General features: G+C 38.7%; 1 protein-coding gene across 4 annotated transcripts in view; it reads right to left on the reverse strand.

Moving 5' to 3' along the window:
- The window catches only part of CDK14 (cyclin dependent kinase 14), a gene marked incomplete at both ends in the record, with an annotated part of 523,336 nt that overhangs the window by 304,134 nt on the left and 197,918 nt on the right, over positions 1 to 21,284 (reverse strand). For all 4 annotated transcript variants that reach the window (XM_079710872.1, XM_079710871.1, XM_079710873.1 and 1 more), the window contains one exon: positions 9,233 to 9,312. In XM_079710872.1, the coding sequence (XP_079566998.1) occupies positions 9,233 to 9,312 (80 nt within the window). The remainder of the gene's footprint in view (positions 1 to 9,232; positions 9,313 to 21,284) is intronic.

Consider the following 21,284-nt stretch of genomic DNA (forward strand, 5'->3'; position numbering starts at 1 on the left):
TGCTCCGCAGCGGGAGAGGCCACAACAGTGAGAGGCCCGCGTACCGCAAAAAAAAAACAAAACAGAGTTTAGAGATGTTGGGATAAAGAGGAATAAAGATTTTCTAGATTTAACAATTTAATAATTAACTTATTAATTAATAATTAAAGATTTAATCATCACTAGTGTTACATTAATTTTCTTCTATTTTTTAGCTAAGTGTATAAATATATATTTCAATAGAATTAGGAAAACATTTATTTGAGGTATAATATAAACCATAAAAGATACCCACTGTAAATATAAAATAAAATGACTTTTAGTAAATCTGTAGAGCTCTGCAGCCATTACCATATCTCAGATTTGTCCAGCCATAAACAAAATCCAGTACTGGAACAATTTTGTTTCACCAGACAGTGGTGGCAGTTTGCAGTCAGTCCCCTCTTCCAAACCCAGCCCCAGGCAACCACTGATCTGCTGTCTTTATAGATTTGGGAATTTTCTGGGAATTTTACGTATATACAACCAGGCTTATATAACTGAGCATAAATGTTTTCAAGGTTCAAACGTGTTTGGTTTTTTTTAAAAATATTTATTTATTTATTTTTATTTTTGGCTGCATCGGGTCTTAGTTGCAGCATGCAGGCTCTTCGTTGTGGTGCGCGGACTTCTCTCTAGTTGTGGCGTGGGCTCCAGAGTATGCAGGCTCAGTAGTTGCGGTGCACGGGCTTAGTTGCCTCGCAGTATGTGGGATCTTAGTTTCCTGACCAGGGATGGAACCTGTGTCCCCTGCATTGGAAGGCGAAGTTTTAACCACTGGACCACCAAGGAAGTCCCTCAAGGTTCAAACGTGTTGAAGCATATTACCAGTAGGTAGCTCCTTTTTATTGCTATATGAATGTTTGACATTGTGTGTATCAGTTCAACACTTGATGGACATTTAGGTTGTTTCCTGATTTCGCCTATTCTGCATAGTAACATTAGAAACATTCATGTATGTGTCTTTGTGTGGAAGTGTTTTCCTTTCTCCTGGATAGATTTCCGGGAGTGAAAATGCTGGGTCATATGGTAATTTTTTTTTTTTTTTTTTTTTTTTTTTTGCCATACACGGGCCTCTCACTGTTGTGGCCTCTCCCATTGCGGAGCACAGGCTTCGGACGTGCAGGCTCAGCGGCCATGGTTCACTGGCCCAGCCTCTCCGCGGCATGTGGGATCTTCCCGGACCGGGGCACGAACCCGTATCCCCTGCATCGGCAGGTGGATTCTCAACCACTGCGCCACCAGGGAAGCCCTAAAAAATTGGGGGGAGTTTTATAATTACTGAGTTTTGGACCTCTATATATTTTATATATTTTGGAGATAAATCTTTTATCAGATATATTATTTTGAAATATTTTCTCCCAATTTGTGGCTGATGTGAAAATGTCTTTAGCCTTCATTTTTTTTTTTTTTTTTTTTTTTTTTTGCGGTACACGGGCCTCTCACTGTTGTGGCCTCTCCCGTTGCGGAGCACAGGCTCCGGACGCGCAGGCTCAGCGGCCATGGCTCACGGGCCCAGCCGCTCCACGGCACGTGGGATCCTCCCGGACCGGGGCACGAACCCGCGTCCCCCGCGTCGGCAGGCGGACTCTCAACCACTGCGCCACCAGGGAAGCCCTAGCCTTCATTTTTGAAGGACAGTTTTGTTGGATACAGAATTTTTGGTTGACAGGTTTTTTGTCTTGTTTTTGAACATTTTAAATATGTCATTACATTGCTTTCTTGCCTCCACTGGTCTGGATGGGAGATTAGATCTTAAACATATTTTTTTCTCCTGCATGTAATGAGTTGCTTTACTCCTGCTGTTTTCAAGATTTTCTTTTTGTCTTTGTCTTCCAACAGTTGGACAATGATGGGTCTAGGTATGGGTCTCTTTATGTTTCTCCTAATTTTGGTTCATTTATCTTCTTGGATAACAGACTAATCATATTTTTCAATAACTTTAGTAAGTTTGGGCAATTATTTCTTCAAATATGTTTTTGCTCCTTTCTCTATCCTCTCTTTCTGGTACTGTCAAATTCCCTTCTAATATACATGACCTAAAAATTTTTTTTAATGAATATTAAAAAGTCTCCTTGGGCTTCCCTGGTGGTGCAGTGGTTGGGAATCCGCCTGCCAATGCAGGGGACACGGGTTAGATCCCCGGTCCGGGAAGATCCCACATGCCGCGGAGCAACTAAGCCTGTGTGCCACAGCTACTGAGCCTGCGCTCTAGAGCCCGCGAGCCACAACTACTGAGCCTGTGTGCCACAACTACTGAAGCCCACGTGCCTAGAGCCCACGTTCTGCAACAAGCCACTGCAATGAGAAGCCCACGCACAAGGAAGAGTAGCCCCTGCTCGTCGCAACTAGAGAAAGCCCGCGTGCAGCAACGAAGACTCGACGCAGCCAAAAATAAAATAAAAAAATAATAGATAAATAAATTTTAAAAAAAAGAAAAAAAGTCTCCTTGTTTACTATCATCCTTGAAAGTTCCTTCAACATTCAGGAAATTTATCTTAAACTAGAGCTCAAAGGTAAGTAATACTAAATCCTGTCAGTGGTCATGACAGTGGTCATGAATTAATTACTGTTTAAAGTTTGCCATCTTTTGACTATTTCTAAGTCACTAGATAGAACATAGCTTAAGCAGCAAAACAGTATAACAGTTTCTCAAATACTGAGAAGTAACAAAGGTATACCAATGGATTGTATTTTTATAAAGCAACTGATAGTAGCTATGATAATTACTATCATGACAAGCAGTTGATATGTAGATTATGGATTCCCATCACTTTTTAAAAATTAGCCAAGAAATTTTGAAGGGAGGAAGGTATCATCTTTGAAACAAACTCTTCACTTAAAAGACCCCAGTTAAAACCCTAACTTAGCTGTTTCCTAGTAAACTGTGGAACACAGGATAATTTACTTATCTCTAGGCCTCAATTACCTCATAGGTAATATGGAGATACTAATATATATATTTAACACGGGATTATTGTGGGAATTAAATGAGGCAGCATCTTTAAAATGTTATTAGCATGACAGGTACCAAAAAAGTCTATAAAGATTTTTAGCCAGTTATAAATGCCTTCAAATTAGAACTAGTTACATAGTTCTTCCAAATGTGTTTTAAATATAAATGTATCAGAGCTTAATTTATATTTCCAATAAAATACTTATGTTTTCAAATATAAGCTGGAAACTGTATTTCCAAATAAAATAATACATAATATAAAATTTTTTACAAATTCAAAGCAGACAAGAAATTAGTTATTTCATTAAAAAAAAACTTTATCCTTTAAAATTAAAGACATAAAAAGAAAATACATGATTTTTATAGTTTTTAAAGTCAAATGATCTGAGAGCTTGGAAATTTTTTGTTGATATCAACTGGCAGACACCCATCAAATTACTCAGACTTACAAAGAATAACAATTTTGGCAATTTACATAAGCTTACTTAGAATCAAAGTCTAGACTCATAGATTTTTATCTTCCACTTAAAAAATTTTTGTCAATTGTTAAATGCTCTGAAACAATTCATGTTAATTTTTTCAGTGACAGACATAAAGGGTTATTATTAGAAGGTTTAAAAGAAATATTCTAAGCACAATAATGTGCATCACACTACAGCAGGTGTGGATGAGGAATACTGATGATACAATTATAGATCCTTTATCCAGGAAAAGATCCACGCTGGTACTATTATTTTAATCATGAAGATATAAGATCATATATTCCAACCCCTCCATTTCAAAGAGAAAGAAACTAAAGACAAAATATCTTAACTGACTTGCTCACCATCACATAGCTAGTTGCACAGTCTTCATCAAGACTCAGAACTTTGCTGTATGGTGCTTTCCCAACTTCACCTGTCTGCTTCTTAACAACCGGGAAGTCTCTATATACAATTTTGATCGTACAGGTTTCTGTGTCAACAGTAACGCCAGTATAGTAGAATAAAAAGTAAGGATTTAGAATTTATTCACTCATTCATTCACTTATTCATTCAACACATACTGAATGGCTAGCATGTGTCAGGGTACTAGGTAGAAGACTCAAGCTGAACTCCATACCTACCACATAATTATTTGCATGACTTTGGACAAAAATTTCTTTAGATCCCAGCTTCATAATTATTAACACGAAGATAGTAACATCAACCTTTCTCACAATGTTGAAAGATTAAATGAGATCATGTACTTGGAAGTGCCAAGTAAGGTCCCCAATTTACGTACAACTGGCCTATTATCTGTATTGCACACCATATGAACAATTGTCACATGAATGTCCAACCTCAAACTTAACATGTTGAGATTGAACTTACTATCTTTCCCTCCTGTAACTGCTACCTTTCTTGTATGCTAAGACATTTCATCTAGCTCCTTTCAAGCCTTTCTTGTATCTCCTGACTCTTTATCAGTACCATCAAAAACCATGACGAGGGCTTCCCTGGTGGCGCAGTGGTTGAGAGTCCGCCTGCCGATGCAGGGGAGATGGGTTCGTGCCCCGGTCTGGGAAGATCCCACATGCCGCGGAGCGGCTGGGCCCGTGAGCCATGGCCGCTGGGCCTGTGTGTCCGGAGCCTGTGCTCCGCAACGGGAGAGGCCACAACAGTGAGAAGCCCACATACCGCAAAAAAAAAAAAACCATGACGATATCATATAAAGATTTTAAGTTAAAATAGAAAAGCTGGCCTCTGCATGGCTACTTAATTTCTCTAAGCTCCCATCAAAGACAGAATGAGGGGCTTCCCTGGTGGCGCAGTGGTCGAGAGTCTGCCTGCTGATGCAGGGGACACGGGTTCGTGCCCCCCCCAAAAAAAGAACGAGTTTCAAAGCACCTGAACCTGAATTAAGCCATTAAGCACTCTAGCTCTATAAGATAAAATTCAAAGTCCATCTTTGGACATAAATCTAGGTAAGATTAGGGTTGCTTACAAGTGTTTCCACTTTAGGTGGAAATTATGTGTTAACATCTAAATTCCCAGGTAAGGTTAGCCACTTGAAAACTACTTTACTATGCACAGTGCTTTCCTACTTTGAAATCGTCCTGCTATTGACGGTTTGTGAATGAGGAAATTGACCAAGCAGCAGAAAAAAGGCAAACTCAAATTAAAGTGCTTCCTCTCAATTGAACAAGCCATGCCACTGCCTCATCAATGTAAAAACTGTAAAAATGAATATATCCCAAGCATCTACCACCCTCATCCTAAATATTTCAAGTTCTACCACTAGATACACAAGAGGAGTTATTGTGCATGGATTTCTAGTATTAGTAATAGCAAAAGAGAGTGAGCAATGGTGCTAGCTTTTGCTTCCACACATAAATAGCAGAAAAATAAGACTTATGAAAGGCAAGAGAGAAACAAATAACCAAAACTGCCCAGAGTTTCTTTTTCTTACTATATGGTCATTTATCTCCATTAAAAATCACTCAGAAGTCAGATTTTATTAGGAAAAACGTAAAATATTTTATTCAAAGGAAAATACAATGTCTTGTTGTGATCAGTTCCTTCAGGCCTCAACAATTCTTGTACCATTCATCTCCAGAGCATTCAGAACTCTGAGTTTAAAGACTCCTTGGGAAATCAAAACCATAATGCAGAGGTAGATGGTTCCTGATGGCACAAACCAACTCCTGTGTTCTGCAAGTAGGGTTACTGAGGCCCAACACCATTAGGTGATGTTACAGATTGAATTGTCTCCCCCAAAATGCATATGTTGAAGTCCTAACTCCAGCACCTCAGGATATGATGGTATTTGAAATAGAATTTTTTTCAGAGGTAATTAAGTGAGGTCATTAGAGTGGACCCTAATCCAATATGACTGGTGTCCTTATAAGAAAAGGAAATTTGGATAAAGGCACAGAGAGAAGATGATGTGAAGACACAGGGAAAAGACAGCCATCTATTAGCCAAGAAAGGCTTGAAACAAATCCTTCCTTCATAGCCATCAGAAGGTGGGCCCTCATATATACAATGGAATATTACTCAGCCATAAAAAGAAACGAAACTGAGCTATTTGTAATGAGGTGGATAGACCTAGAGTCTGTCATACAGAGTGAAGTAAGTCAGAAAGAGAAAGACAAATACCGTATGCTAACACATATATATGGAATTTAAGAAAAAAAAATGTCATGAAGAATCTAGGGGTAAAACAGGAATAAAGACACAGACCTACTTGAGAATGGACTTGAGGATATGGGGAGGGGGAAGGGTAAGCTGTGACAAAGTGAAAGAGAGGCATGGACATATATACAGTACCAAACGGAAGGTAGAAAGATAGTGGGAAGCAGCCGCATAGCACAGGGAGATTGGCTTGGTGCTTTGTGACCGCCTGGAGGGGTGGGATGGGGAGGGTGGGAGGGAGGGAGACGCAGGAGGGAAGGGATGTGGGAACAGATGTATATGTATGACTGATTCACTTTGTTATAAAGCAGAAACTAATATAAATAAATGAATGAATGAAGGTGGGCCCTGACACCTTGACCTCAGACTTCTAGCCTCCAGAACCATGAGATGCTGTTTGAGCCACTCAGTCTGTGGTACTGTGTTATGGCAGCCCTAGCAAACTAGCATGGTGATGAAAAACAAAGTCAGGATCAAAACCCAGCTTTCCAGACTCTAATATGAGGCTTTTCCAACTCACTACAATGTCTTGCAATTTAGCTCTCTGTTTTCACTCCAAGTTCTCTCCCATAAAAATCTTACAACTTGCTCAACTTGTTAAAGACCATGTTAATATATACTGTTTATGCTGGCCTCTTGTGAGCTACACTTCCACATCACAAAAAGACATTTTTGTATAGATGTCTCATGAACTCAAGCCCCAATGTGTAAAACCCCAATCAACTACTCCACAAAGTTAGTATGGACACTGTTTTATAATCTAAGAAAGCCTAGGTCCAAGATTCAAGTCCTTGGACAAGTCATCTAACCTCTCTGAGCCTCAATTCCATATTCATAATACGAATTCACAAACAATATAAATTCTACACCCCCCAAAAAAGAACCTTCAAAAGGCTAATGTGAAGGTTAAATTGGATAACAGCCCTTTCAAACTGCAAAGTGTTAAAAGCAATTCTCCATGCAATCAAAAACTATTTCTCTCTCTGGCACCATTGTTTTTACTCATTCAAACTCAAAACCATTGATATTTCCCTCTCAAATTGCCTATAACTAATAATTCACCTAGGTTTGGCATTTCTTTCTCTGCAACATCATTTTTTGTCACTGCTTTCTAATAAATCCTCATGATTTCAAATCTGCACTGCTCTGAATGACTGATTTATCAGCTTCTGGCTTCCTCCTTATCTAATCTATATCACATCCTAATATCAGATTTATCCTCCTAATACACTCAGCTCAAAAGTCTTCAGAGGCTCTCTAACCCACAGAACCAGGTCCCACCTACAGAGCCCTGCATTCTATGACAAAACCGCAGCTCGGGGCCATCTCCTAAGCTTATCTCAAGGTTTACCATGTGCCCGAGGGCCTTGCCTCATACCCAGCCGGTATGAAAAGACAGATCATCAAAAACTTTAATATAACCCTACTTGCTTCTTCCCTTGAGCTTCCCACTGATGGACCCAACTGTCAAAGCTGGATCCTCTAATATCCTTAGGAACTTCCTCTTAACCTTGAATCTGGGAAGGCACCATTAGCAAGGTTAGGCTGGTTAATTCTAGTGCACACCACACATGCTAAGGAGCATGGCTGCTGCCCAGGATCATTTTCCTTCTGCTTCTCTCTTGGCCCAGCAACTCTCTGCCCCTCTCCTACTCTTTAACATTGAGGCTCTACCATAATCAAATTCACAGCTCAATAGGAACCCATTGCTCCATCTCAGCCAGTGGTTTCCAATCCCATCAGACCAAATACAAGTATTTTACTCCTGGAATAAACCTCACTTGAGAGTGATGTATTATCATTTTTATATATTACTGGACTCAAGAGGAAATGCCAGGTAGGCAGAAGGATATGTGAGAATGGAAACAAAGACAGGGTCTTAGCTAAAGAGAGGCATGTGTAGGTCATCATGTTATAGTTGCTATTTAACTCATGAATAAAATCACATGGGAAAGAGTGCTGGTTAGAGAAAAGAAGGCCCCTTTCCTGTCCTAAAACTCCATAATATTTAGAGAAGGAGACAACACAAGAGAGAGAGAGAAGCTACCTACTTGGAAAATCTGGTGTTAGCTAAACAGGAATGATAGAAACCAAACTGAAGTGGTATGAAAAGGAGAATGAAAGGTGAGAAAGTGAAACAGAAAGTAGACTTCTTGGGAGTTCCCTGGTGGCCTACTGGTTGGAATACCAGGCTTTCACTGCTGTGGCCCAGGTTCAATCCCTGGTCAGGGAAACAAATCACACCAGTGACAGACTACATTTAGTTTATCAATATCTTAACAATGCTATTGAAGTAAATCTCTGTTATTTATCTTGTTGTGGATCAGCAGAAAAGTAACTGTGGTTCCTTCAATGCAAAAATAAACTGAAGTCTTATTTCAAGATTTGTACTTTTAAAAATGTAGTAGAGGTGAAGCTATTAATACTAAAATTTCTGAAAGTGAACTGAAAAGATCCCACTAATAATAGTTTCTCTTGAAGTAGAGAAACTATGCAGGAAGTAATAAAGCAAAAGATACAGCAATTTCATTTCATAAAAATTTAAAATTTATATGTATCAAATAACTGTTAAAAAGACTTTTTAGAAAAATGACAGAATGGAAGAAAATATTACAACATACATGATGCTGATATATAAAGAGCATCTATAAATCAATGAAAAACCAATAGAAAATATATTAAAGAACAGGAACAAAAATCAAGAAAGAAGAAATACTAAAGACTAATAAGGTAGCATAATCCCCTCATTTTTAAGAACTTTCCTTAAAAGTCATGAATATAGAGGAACTCTAGATTAATATGTGCGTGGAGCTCTGCAAACAAAATCAGACATGTAAGATTCCTCAGTTAGTGACAGTCTCACCATCAATGCACAGCAGTTTTTTTCTCCACACCTGAGTATATAGCAGGATAGTTTTATTTTATTTAACATGAATTGCTATGATCTTAAGAGGTACTGATTTTTAAATTTCAGTTTACACATTCCAATTAGAAATATAACCATGTAATTTAGAAACGCAGCGTATTCAGAGGTGCATAATAGTTAAACAGCTATGGGCATCATGCAAACACAAAAGCAAAGATAACAAGAGAAAATGCCTACCTTCCCTGATAGCTGTGAAAGGTGTACCTTCTTCTTCTTGCAGCCTGATCACCTTCAGGGCTACCAACTTCCCATTTACCCTGGAGAAACAAAACAAAAGATGAAAAGCAAATCCGTGAAAATATGTTTCCGTTATGGTTCTAATTGTCTTCCTTACAATTTATATTTTATGCATTTTTGCATTGAAAATGTCAGGACTCAATTATGCCACCACAACAAGATTAATTTCAGTAAGGCTGGGAATCCTGTATCATCATCATAAATATTCACATTTTATGGGGCTTCCCTGGTGGCGCAGTGGTTGAGAATCCGCCTGCTGATGCAGGGGACACGGGTTCGTGCCCTGGTCCGGGGAAGATCCCACATGCCACGGAGCGGCTGGGCCCATGAGCCATGGCCGCTGAGCCTGCGCGTCCGGAGCCTGTGCTCCGCAACGGGAGAGGCCACAGCAGTGACAGGCCTGCGTACCGGAAAAAAAAAAAAAAAAAAAATTCACACTTTAAATATTCACATTTTAAATATTCGCACTTGCATAGTCCAAGATTTAACTGAAGTTTTCTGTGATTCACTCTATGTTCTTTCCAAAATGAAACTAGTGCTTAACAAAAACACCATGTTCGATCAATTATTCACAGATTAATTAAAACTCAAGTCGTCAAAAAACACTCTCCCTTTGTTTCTCCAATAGCGCCTCTGTTTCTTTTGCTGAAATGTCTTCATCTTCAGTCTTAAGTTGAAGTCATTCAATCCCCAAGGACGGAAACCTGACACTCACTCTTCTTCCTTCTCGCTTCCCTCTTCTTTCTCTGTCTCTCTGTCTGTCTCTGTCTCTCTCTCAACATCACCCATTCCTCCCTTTTCCACTATTTTTTTTTTTACTAGAGCCTCCTAAAATTACATTAGTCTGATTGTGTTTTATAATGCAGTATATCATCAAAATAAAAGTTAAGAATATTTTTACTATTACAAAATTACACAAGACCTATCCAAAGCAGATGTTTCTTCTAGACACATTCTAAATGTGTATCAGCTCTAATTAAAAGTAAGATTACGCTAGGCAGATAACTTTTTATCCAATCTATTCTGTTAATAAAATAAAGACATGATTATCTATATTGGTCTTCTAGTTGACTGCTCTACTTTCTACCTTGACTAGGCTTACCAACATACTTCCTTAATTAAAATAAGTAAAAGAAACACAAAGCATTTAATGAAAAGTAAATCTCCCTGCCACACCCAGTTCCCACCCTCTGAGGTCACCACTTACCTCAGAGAGGTAACTTAGCTTAACATATATACTTAACACACACACACACACACAAATGGTAGTATGGCATACAGGATACAGTGTATATTATTTTTATCACTCAATATATTTTGGTGACTTCCTCATAAATTCATAGAAAATTGTCTCTTGCTTTTGAAAGACCACAGGGTGTTTCTCTGTATGAGTGTAGTATGCCTAATTTAACGCCAGTCCCCTATTGATAGGCATTTAGCAGGTTCCCAATTTTTGGCCATAAAACAATGATATAATAAATATTCTTGGACATAATTTCACCCATGTAAAAATACATCTGTAAGACAAATTCCTAAAAGTATAATGTGGATGGACCTAGAGTCTGTCATACAGAGTGAAGTAAGTCAGAAAGAGAAAAACAAATACCGTATGCTAACACATATATATGGAATCTTAAAAAAAAAAAAATGGTCATGAGGAACCTAGGGGCAGGACAGGAATAAAGACGCAGACCTACTAGAGAATGGACTTGAGGACACGAGGAGGGGGAAGGGTAAGCTGGGACGAAGTGAGAGAGTGGCATGGACATATGTACACTACCAAATGTAAAATAGATAGCTAGTGGGAAGCAGCCGCATAGCACAGGGAGATCAGCTCGCTGCTTTGTGACCACCTAGAGGGGTGGGATAGGGATGGTGGGAGGGAGGGAGACGCAAGAGGGAAGAGATATGGGGATATATGTATATGTATAGCCGATTCACTTTGCTATATTTATATAACATTGTTAAGCAATTATATTCCAATAAAGATGTTGGAAAAAAAAAAAAAACCAAAGTAGGGTGTGGACAGCCAAAAAAAAAAAAAAAAAAGTAATATGTATTTCTAAATTCTAACTCCGATGACACTGAGAAATTATCCTACGTACAGGTTGTACCAATTTATACAACCTATAGAAAATAGGAGCTCCTGTTTCCCCTTTACCAGTATATACTATGTTATCAACCATTGATTTTGCCAATCTGATAGGTGAAAAATGGTTTCTTACTGCAATTTAAATTGCAACCAAAAATCTTTAGAGGCTATGGAATCAGCAAAGGAGAGCTCGTGTGGCCCAGAGAATCCAGTGCCTGAGTCTGAAATAAAGAATTTGAATGTCTCTTTTTAAAGAACTGCAACCAATTGGTCTGTTTTCAATCAAAAAAAAAAAACTGCCACAGGCACAAAGGTCAAGGCAATCATCACAGCCCCACCATCCTAGTGGCATCCCTCATCAAACGGATTGTTGAAATATATTATTGGTTTCAGTAGTCAAAGGACACCAGTTATAAGGCTCCACAATGTGCCTGTGCCGTCTCCTCAAGGCTAGGAGTCATGTTTACTTTCCCTTGTGTCTCTCAGCTGGGAGGACAGGCCTGCCGCTTTTCTGCTCTGCAACTCTCCTCTCCTGAGTACATCACCTTGATTTTCTTCTAATCCTGATTATGCTCTAGGTACCCAGGTGCAAGCAAAAAATTAATATTCACATGGGGTTCAACTGGTGAGTGTGACTTGTGCTGGCCGTTTTGCCCTTTATGACTAAGGGAGGCCTCTGGCAGGGCTTGGGGCTGGGATGCAGTCAATACTCACATCTGCACAGATTTTCTCAACGCAGCTGAGCTCGTCACTGGCTCCCTGAGGAGGCAGGAACTGATTCCAGGAACTGCTTGGAATTTTGCCTTCATTTATCGATATTCTCTCCTCACCCGTAAAAAGTACATACAAACTTCTTCCCACAAAGCTTTTCCCTTTCCCTTGAGATCGCTGGCTTGCATATACCATGAACTGAATTCTGGAATACAGGGAATTTGTGATTTTGGAAGGCTATCTGCTTAAAACACACTCTGAGACCATGAAACTATGAGCCCCCTGCAATACACTGAAAGGAGAAGAGCCTTTAATTGAACCAGCACTCATGCTTTAAATGCAACTAGAGGAGGAACACCTTTAAGCAATCTCATAGGCTAGTGTGCATTATTATTATTTTTTTTTAAACAGAGAACAGGAGTATTTATTTATTTATTTATTTATTTTAAAATTTATTTATTTATTTTGGGCTGTGTTGGGTCTTCTTTTCTGTGCAAGGGCTTTCTCTAGTTGTGGAAAGCGGGGACCACTCCTCATTGTGGTGCGCAGGCCTCTCACTATCACAACCTCTCTTGTTGCGGAGCACAGGCTCCAGATGCGCAGGCTCAGTAGTTGTGACTCACGGGCCCAGTTGCTCCATGGCATGTGGGATCTTCCCAGATCAGGGCTCGAACCCATGTCTCCTGCATTAGCAGGCAGATTCTCAACCACTGCACCACCAGGGAAGCCCCTAGTGTGCATTATTATTGTGGCGAAAAAAAATTTTGAACATATTTACTATGATAAACTGCATAAAAGAATAAGATCCAGGTTAATGGGATCCTGATTCTGAAGCACAACTCTCCATGAGTTAAAACCTCCAACTATCAACTTCTTATAGTTATGATAATCACAGCAGTTAAAGACATTGAGATTTTATGTATTACATCATATGAAACTAAAAAATTCCTTAAAATTTCTACTAGATTATTAGCTCCAGGAGCAAAGAAACTCTTTTTCTGTTTTGTTGACTGTTACATGCCCAATGCCTAAAACTGTCTGGCACAGAGTAGACTCTCAAAATACTTTATTGAATGAATATTAATAATGTTAATATACTGATATTTCTTTCCTCATACCTATAAGTATCTCAAGAATAAAGTATAAAATTATTATTTTCAACAATTTCAAAAATATAAAATTTATAAAAAGATTTTAATTTCTTCTTTCATGTTTATTTGTTTTCTTTTTTCAAATTAAAGGTTCAGTCTCTTTGTTTTTTATGATGCATGAAGATATAGAAAGTTTTCATTTCCTTAAGATTTTAGAATTTATAGAATGCTTTATTAACCTTTTTCACCCAACAGACATGTTTCAAAACCCTCACTATCTTTAATAATCTGAGCCCAGACTAGTAACCAGTATTTCCCTCTTCTCCAACTGCTTCATTGGTTTCCCATTAAGAACCATATTGATTATCAAATAGCCTCTAACCTAAGAGTCATTGTGACTCTCTCTTTTCTTAATTAGTTTTTCTCTACATGTCTAGACACTCACCAACTACTGAATACCTCAGTTCTAAAGTCTAGTAAAAACATAAGTCACTGGCTCCACTTTTGGAAAAGGTACCTTTTGAAAAAATAACATTGCACATTTTCTAATGTTCTACTTTTGGGGCATATTTTTTTAACTTTAGTACCGACTGAAACACTTGAAATTCTAAGTAACGAACTCTAACAAAATGTCATTTTTTTAGAGATATCAAAAGAAGATACCTATTATTCTATGAAAAACAAAATAAACATGGTATCTAATAATTATCTTGTGTGGTTTAAACTATTTTATTAAGTATTCAAAACACATACTTCAACACATTGAAGTTCTTTAGAATAATTACAAAATTCTAATTGAATCAATAAATTAGAGCTGTTTACAGGAAAACAGACAATTTCTCTTTAACAAGTTTTATTAATTAAATCAAAGGCTAATGAATAGAAGGTAATCAAGACTTGATTGGCAATGGAAACATTAATTCAGGTAAATAATAAGCAAAAAAAATGCTTTCAGTTGTGTTAATATCACCACAGAACTTTCTATTGGAGATATTGCCAGGTTTGTGTCTAGTTATTCTAAGCTATCTAGGGAGCTGTTTTAATTTCAGAGATTCTTTGCTATTTTCTAATTCTTCCAACCACTGCCTTTCCCAGCGTGTCCTCACTGTGAAGCTCACTTCAGGCCCAAGGACAAGTGACAATGCTTTAGTCCGCCTGTCACACAGGAACAGCTGTCAACTGCATCAGGAGGAAAAGCCAGGGGAACGTCCGAACACAGAGCTATTCACGCACAGACATGGAGAGGCTGGCTGTCCTGGCAAAGCCACGCTAGAGTGGATCCAGCTTTCAAACCGGTCCTAACCACAGATCCAAATCTCTGCCAACTTCAGAAATTCTGTCCACAAATCTATGTGCCCTAAGTTTGTAAATAATAAAATGATCTTGTGTGGGTTACGCACGATCGAGAAGTTTTGAATAAGGAGCACAGCTTATTCATTTTTTCATGCATTTGTTACTTTAACATTTTGTGAACCCTATAAAGGAAAACTCCCCACTTAGAGTAAACTTGCCCTGCTCAAAAGACGATGCACAAAGAGAATTTCCTTACAGACAGTCCTCAAAGGAAAGCCTAAAGGTTTTCTATCACATTAGTTACCTCAAATTCATAAGATAACTTAGTAAAATAAAACAAAATAACAAATATTATCTAGGTCATCTTTGAAAATAGTGTTCACGTGCTTACACCTAGAAGAAATTATGTGTAGAGGACATAAAGGAAATCAAGGCAATACACCTAAAAGAAATGTAATATACTCTGGTAAATTTCATATATTCTGCCTCTCTCTTCCATTATGATTTTGTCTCAAGAGAAACTGCTATGGAAAATAATACTGAGTGCACGGAGATAAAATGCTTTTGTTTCCTTACTGTATTGGTTTAGAAGCAATAGAAGGAAATGTAGTCACTACTGAGGGAGTGACAATGGCAAGGCAGAGGACGTCAAGGACAATATTTTGAGCTGAACTTATAAATTTTTGGCAAAGTCATTAAAAACATTTTAAAGGTTTTACCATTAGTGCTTCTTTTATTAATTCCCTCTTGAGACACTGTTGGAACGCTGACTATACTGTCTCACATACACACTTCAAAAATTAAAAACAACTAAATATTCATGGCCTTGCTATTTCCACCTAAATTCAATTTATATTCAGGTGTAAATGAGAAATCATCTCAATACTATTTAACCGTTGATATTCTGAAATATTCTAAAAGTGTTATCTACAATACTTTATTCTGGAAAAGTAAATTTAGAATTTCAAGGTAAGTTGTCAGTAATCACACCTCACCCTAGTCTTTATCAAAATAATGCAGAGAGAAGAGGAAAAAGACTAATGCCATTTCTGTTAAATTAATTTCTTTTAAAAAAATCCAAAGATTTATAAGAGAATAGTATAATGGCTACTTATTAGGATGTAATTAATAATGCAAAAAGTCTAATGATTTAATGCAGTGAGGAAAAGGGTGTGCTCAGCCAACAATTATTATGAGTTTGTACATTTGACAAAATATTGATAATGATGTTTTAGTAAATGTAAAAACTCATAATACTTTAAAACATAAAATTAGAGGAACATATATTGTTCATGGGAGAAAATAAAATAATTACATTTCAATAATTTAAAACTTGCATCTTTCCAAAAATAAAATCTGTCAATAAAGGATTTGAGAGTCGTATTACCTTAAAAGTAGAAGTAACCTCAGTGATCATTCAAGCTCCTGAACAGACAAAAAAATCCTGACTGGCTTGATTGTCTGTCTTTGTCCTCCCACTCCCTGGAACAAAGTAACTCCTCAAAAGACTTTGGTGGAACTCAACCCCTCTAAAATACCCAAATTACTTAGTCCTTTTTTATGCTGAGCCAAAATTTATTTCCTGTAACTTCTACTCTCTGATTCCAGTTCTGAGTCCACCAAGACTAAACTAAATGCTCTTCCACAAGACAGCCCTGCCCTTAATTAAGTTTTAATATCCTGCCTCCTAGTCAACAAATACTAATTGAGAGACTGTGATTTTGTGCTTGGGATAAAGAATAAACAATCCAGACATGGTCCCTGCACTTAAGTCTCACCAAGGAGACAGACGTAAAACATGTAACTACAAAGACGGCTGACATACACCAAAGGGAGACAGGAGGTGCTCGCTCTTCAAACGGGACAATTTAAGCATCACTAAACTAATACCTGTGATTGAAAGGAATTAAATATGTTTAAATCAATAAGTTTATAATGAGACTTTAAAAGAAACTCATGAGTCACATTTGGAGAGTACTACGGAACCATCTCATTAGTTTAAAAACTGTTAAAGAGAATATGTCAAGCATTTACCTTCCCTTTTCATATACTTTCGCATACACTGTACCTCAGTGTAAACAGATAGTTCATATGTGAAGTTTCTCTGCATAGATGCACTGCATGTAACAAATGAAGAGGGAATGACACAATTTGAATATCACCATTAGTGGTTGCTAAAGTCACAAAAAGAAGCTACCAGATATTATGTGCCCCCTGATGGAAGCATTCATCCCCCTCAATGGAATCAATCCAACTGGAATCTGACCACGTCCAAATCTAACTACTTATTTCAAGGAGATAAGGGAACAAGTTAAATAACACCATTGGGATATAAGCAGAAAATTCCGGACTACAGGAAACCATAGGGAAATGAACCTGTTTCTTCAACAAATGAATTTCAAGAAAAGGAGGAGGGGAGAACCCATAGATTAAAAGAGAGAGATGAACTAACGGCAATTAATTGCAATGTATGGACCCAATTTTATCTTGATTCCAACAAAGTTTATTGTAACACTGACTATATATTCGATGATAAAGAAATCATTAAATTTTTTACATGTGATAATGGCATTATGGTTAGGTGTTTTAAAAGAGTCCTTATCTGTTAAAGAAAAAAATATAAAATGAAATAATATGATGTTTGGGGTTTGTTTCAAAATAATTGGAAGGAATGAATACAGATGAAACAAGATTAGACACAGGTTGTCAGTGTTGGAAACTGATGGGGGTTTATCAAAACTCCATAAGAAGTTCTTTAAAAATTAAAATACATACCCAATACAAATTGGGATAAATGTGATGAAGGAAAATCACAGCATGCCATAAAAAAGATAAAGAACCTATTTTAATGATACTAATGAACTTATTTACAAAACAGAAGTAGACTCACAGACACAGAAAACAAACTTATGGTTACCAAAGGGGAAGCGGGGGTGGACAGGGATAAATTAGGAGTTTGGGATTAACATATACACACTACTACGTATAAAGTAGATAACCAACAAGGACCTACTGTATAACACAGGGAACTATATTCAATATCTTATAATAACCTATAATGGAAAAGAATCTGAAAAAGAATATATGTAAGTGTGTACAACTGAATATCTTTGCTGTACACCCGAAACATTGTAAGTCAACTATACTTCAATTAAAAAAAAAAAAAGAACCTATTTTAGATTAGACAGGGAAGGAGTCTCTGAAAATGTGACACTTAAGGTGAAACAAGAAATATAGAAGAGTAAGCAAAGAACATTCCAGGCAGATGGAACAACCTGTATAAAAGCCCAGGGGCAGAGAACACAATGTGTTAAACAAAGCTATAAGAAAGAAAGAGTAGCTGGAGCTTGTTGGCCGGCAGGGGGTAGGAGAGGGAGACGTGCAGAGAGGGACAGGAGAGCCAGATCATGCAGGTCCTTAAGGGCCACAGAAAGGACTGATGTAAAAAAAATCACCGGGGAATCTTAAGAAAGGGGATAATATGATTAAATTGTGTGTCTGCAGCTCCCTCACTATCGTATAGAGAACAGCCTGAAGGAGCACAATAGTGGGAGCAGGGAGGGCGGTCAGGCAGCTACTACAGTGGTCCAGGGGAAAGATGGTGGTCACAAAGAACCAGGGTATTGGTAAGAGCAACGGGGAAAAGGAAAACAATATTCTGAAGACAGAATCAAGAGACTGTTAGGATAAACTGAATTGGGCATAGGGCAAGTGGTAAAGGATGACTCCAAATGTCCTGACTTTAGTTTCTGTGTGGATGGAGGCACGTGTACTGAGTCAAGGGAAACTAAAGAAGAAGAGATTTAGACAAGAGAATCAGGAGCCCTATTTGGGAGGATCTTAGTCTAGACATGAAAGTCTAGGCCAGACATAAAAACTTGTGAGTCATTTGGAGGACTTCAAGGGAAGCAATAACTTCAAGAGAGAGCCAATTTGCTGTTAAAGCAGAAGTAAAGAAAACACTCAGAAGAAAGTCGAATATACGGAAGCATTTGTAAATCAGAAAACAGTATTCTAGATCTAGATCTAGACAACATAAAAAGAGCCTGAAGGACATGGGGAAGGGACAGAGTAGGAGATATAGTGAGAAATACGGGGGTGAGGTCTGAAAAATAATAAACCATCAGGGCGGTTTATACCATGCCTGTGGTAAACAGTGGTGTGAGGCAGAGGAGATTCCATCCTGACAGCCTCTTGGAAGCAGGTGGAGTAGGGACTGCTGTTTTGGCTGCCCTCTGCGTGCATCAGGCAAGGCCTGGAGCTGGGACCAGCCTCTGTGGCTGCACAGGAAACCAAGGTACAGGTTCTCAGCCCTGACTACATTTTTAAATCAACTGGAAAGCTTTAAAACATACCAATGCCTGGCTCCACCCCTGATTTAGTTGGTGCGGTGTGGGGTCCTAGCATCCATATTTTTTTAAAACATCCTGGGTGACTGTAAAGTGTAACCAGGGTTGAGAACCAGTGTGTTAAATAAGCCTTCAGGTTCCAACATCATGTGCTCGTTGTCTTTCTTCCTTTGTCTGGTCTCTCCAACACTGACATCTCCTTTTTCTCGGTAAACGTTCAAAAATTTTCAACTACTTTGAGTGCCCTCACAATCCTAGTTGCAAGCCTTTGGTAAGTCAGGGCTGATTAACCCCTTAGGAAATGTGCTTGCCAAGGTGTACACACTACCAGACGTGGTCTGATAAGTGCTGAGTGGATTGGGAGACTACCCTGCCCCATTCCAGAAACTCGGCTGGTACTCATTTGGCCTCAACATGTATTCGCCTGTGATCAGAACAAAACACTATTAACTCATGGATCTTGCCAACAATTAAAACCCCTGAGTTTTCTTCATGGGCCCCGCAATCACACCATCTCTAACTTGCCCTAGGCCTAATAATTCACTTTTTGAACATAATTTCAGGAGTTTGATTTATTCCTAATAAGATTCCAACTTGTCAGCAGCAACCAACTGCTCAAACCTCTCCTGTCTAAATTCTAATCTTGTTTTTGACAAGCACTGGCTGCCCATCCTTCTGTGTGTCCTTATCTGAGGTAGAATAGAAACACTGAACAGGATGAGGTCCACGGCAGTGCTCTTGGACACCACACTCTTGACACATACCCCATCCACCTTTGGGGGACATGGCTTCATTGATTGTCTTCTCTCTCTCTCTCTTTTCCCCCCTCCCTCCTTCCCTTCTTACTTTCAAACTCTCTAATCCAGCCCTTCCTCTCCAGGACCCTCTGTCCCAAACCACTGCACTGACCTTCTGCCTCTACCATTGGACTGTGCTGGAAAATCTGCATCTGGCACACAGTCAGGGCTCCATGGTGAACAAATGAGTCAACACTTTACCATGTAACAGAGGTACTAGAAACCCTACCACTCTTACCAACCTGTTTTAAAACCACCACCAGAAACAGCGTATCACTCAACTGTCTATGGCTCTCTTACCTACCAGAACATAATCAGAACATTTACCCATGTTTGAAAAACAAGCAGATACCCAGCATCTACAGTGTTCCAGTCCACTAGCTTAACAATCTCATTAGAAAGAGGAATTAAGCTTATTTAGGTATGACATAACTTTTTTATGAACTCCTAAATCATTATTTTTCTTCCTATTTTGATTTACTCAGAAATAATCTGAGTGATAATCCGTCCTAAAATTTTCCACTGGAGGAGGGGAAATGAGAAAGGCATGCAGGGAGGAAGCCACACCATTTCCATCTTCTTCTGTGAACATTTGGACATCTCAAGGCTGCTAAAGTCTCTCCAATTTTTCATAGTTCCTCACAGATGACTAACAATGATGGGACAATCACAACTCCCAATTTCTTTAAAATCTGTGAAACAGTCGTCTCGGGTCTTAAATCAGAACTCCTTAGAAAACCATAGTACTGTCAGACTTCCTAAGACATTTGATAATTTTTTTTTTTTTTGCGGTACGCGGGCCTCTCACTGCTGCGGCCTCTCCCGCTGCGGAGCACAGGCTCCGAACGTGCAGGCCCAGCAGCCATGGCCCACGGGCCCAGCCGCTCCGCAGCACACGGGATCCTCCCAGACCGGGGCACGAACCCGTATCCCCTGCATCGGCAGGCGGACCCCCAACCACTGCGCCACCAGGGAAGCCCCGACATTTGATATTTTAATTCACTCCTATGTTTGCTTTGCACTTCAGTGCTTAAAGCAAACTCTCCTTGGTAGCAATGATGTAAGCAAAACAGAAGGTAATTTGCACTTATTTCTACCCCAATAGCATCTTTTGTGTGTAAACTTCATCCTAAGCTTTTCCTGAGTTACTGATGCTTCCTCTCCTTCCCTCACTCAGCTGGATTGTACTGTGGTTATCTGGTCCGATATTTGTTTGCATTTGAGAGACTTTTATCATCCATGTTCGTACATTAACCTTCCAGAGTTTTAGGGCAAGGGGTTGTACACGTCTCGGTATTCTTCTGGAATACCTCCAGTTACAAGGAACCATTCTGGGGAGAGCAAAAAGTCACATGCATATAGCCCTTGAGGAGATTACCAGCCAAAGAAGAAATAAGATAGTATCAAACAACTAAAATGCATGATAAACAAAGGTTACGTTTCTTTAAAAAAAAAAAAAAGATAAGCAAAGTTGTCAAAGACAAAGAATGGAAGAATTGTTAACTTATCAAGAAAAGGCAGGAAGCATGGAAAAGATGCCCAGGACACCCACAGATGTAAAGGTGGTTGGTTATACTACCCCTAAAATTACTAAAGAAGAGCCGCATTTATTTGATGAGATGGGAGGGTTTCATAAAAAGTAAGTAGGGGGCTTCCCTG

The sequence above is a fragment of the Hyperoodon ampullatus genome (genome assembly GCF_949752795.1).
Source record: "Hyperoodon ampullatus genome assembly, chromosome: 9".
In the NCBI taxonomy this organism is placed as follows: domain Eukaryota; kingdom Metazoa; phylum Chordata; class Mammalia; order Artiodactyla; family Ziphiidae; genus Hyperoodon; species Hyperoodon ampullatus.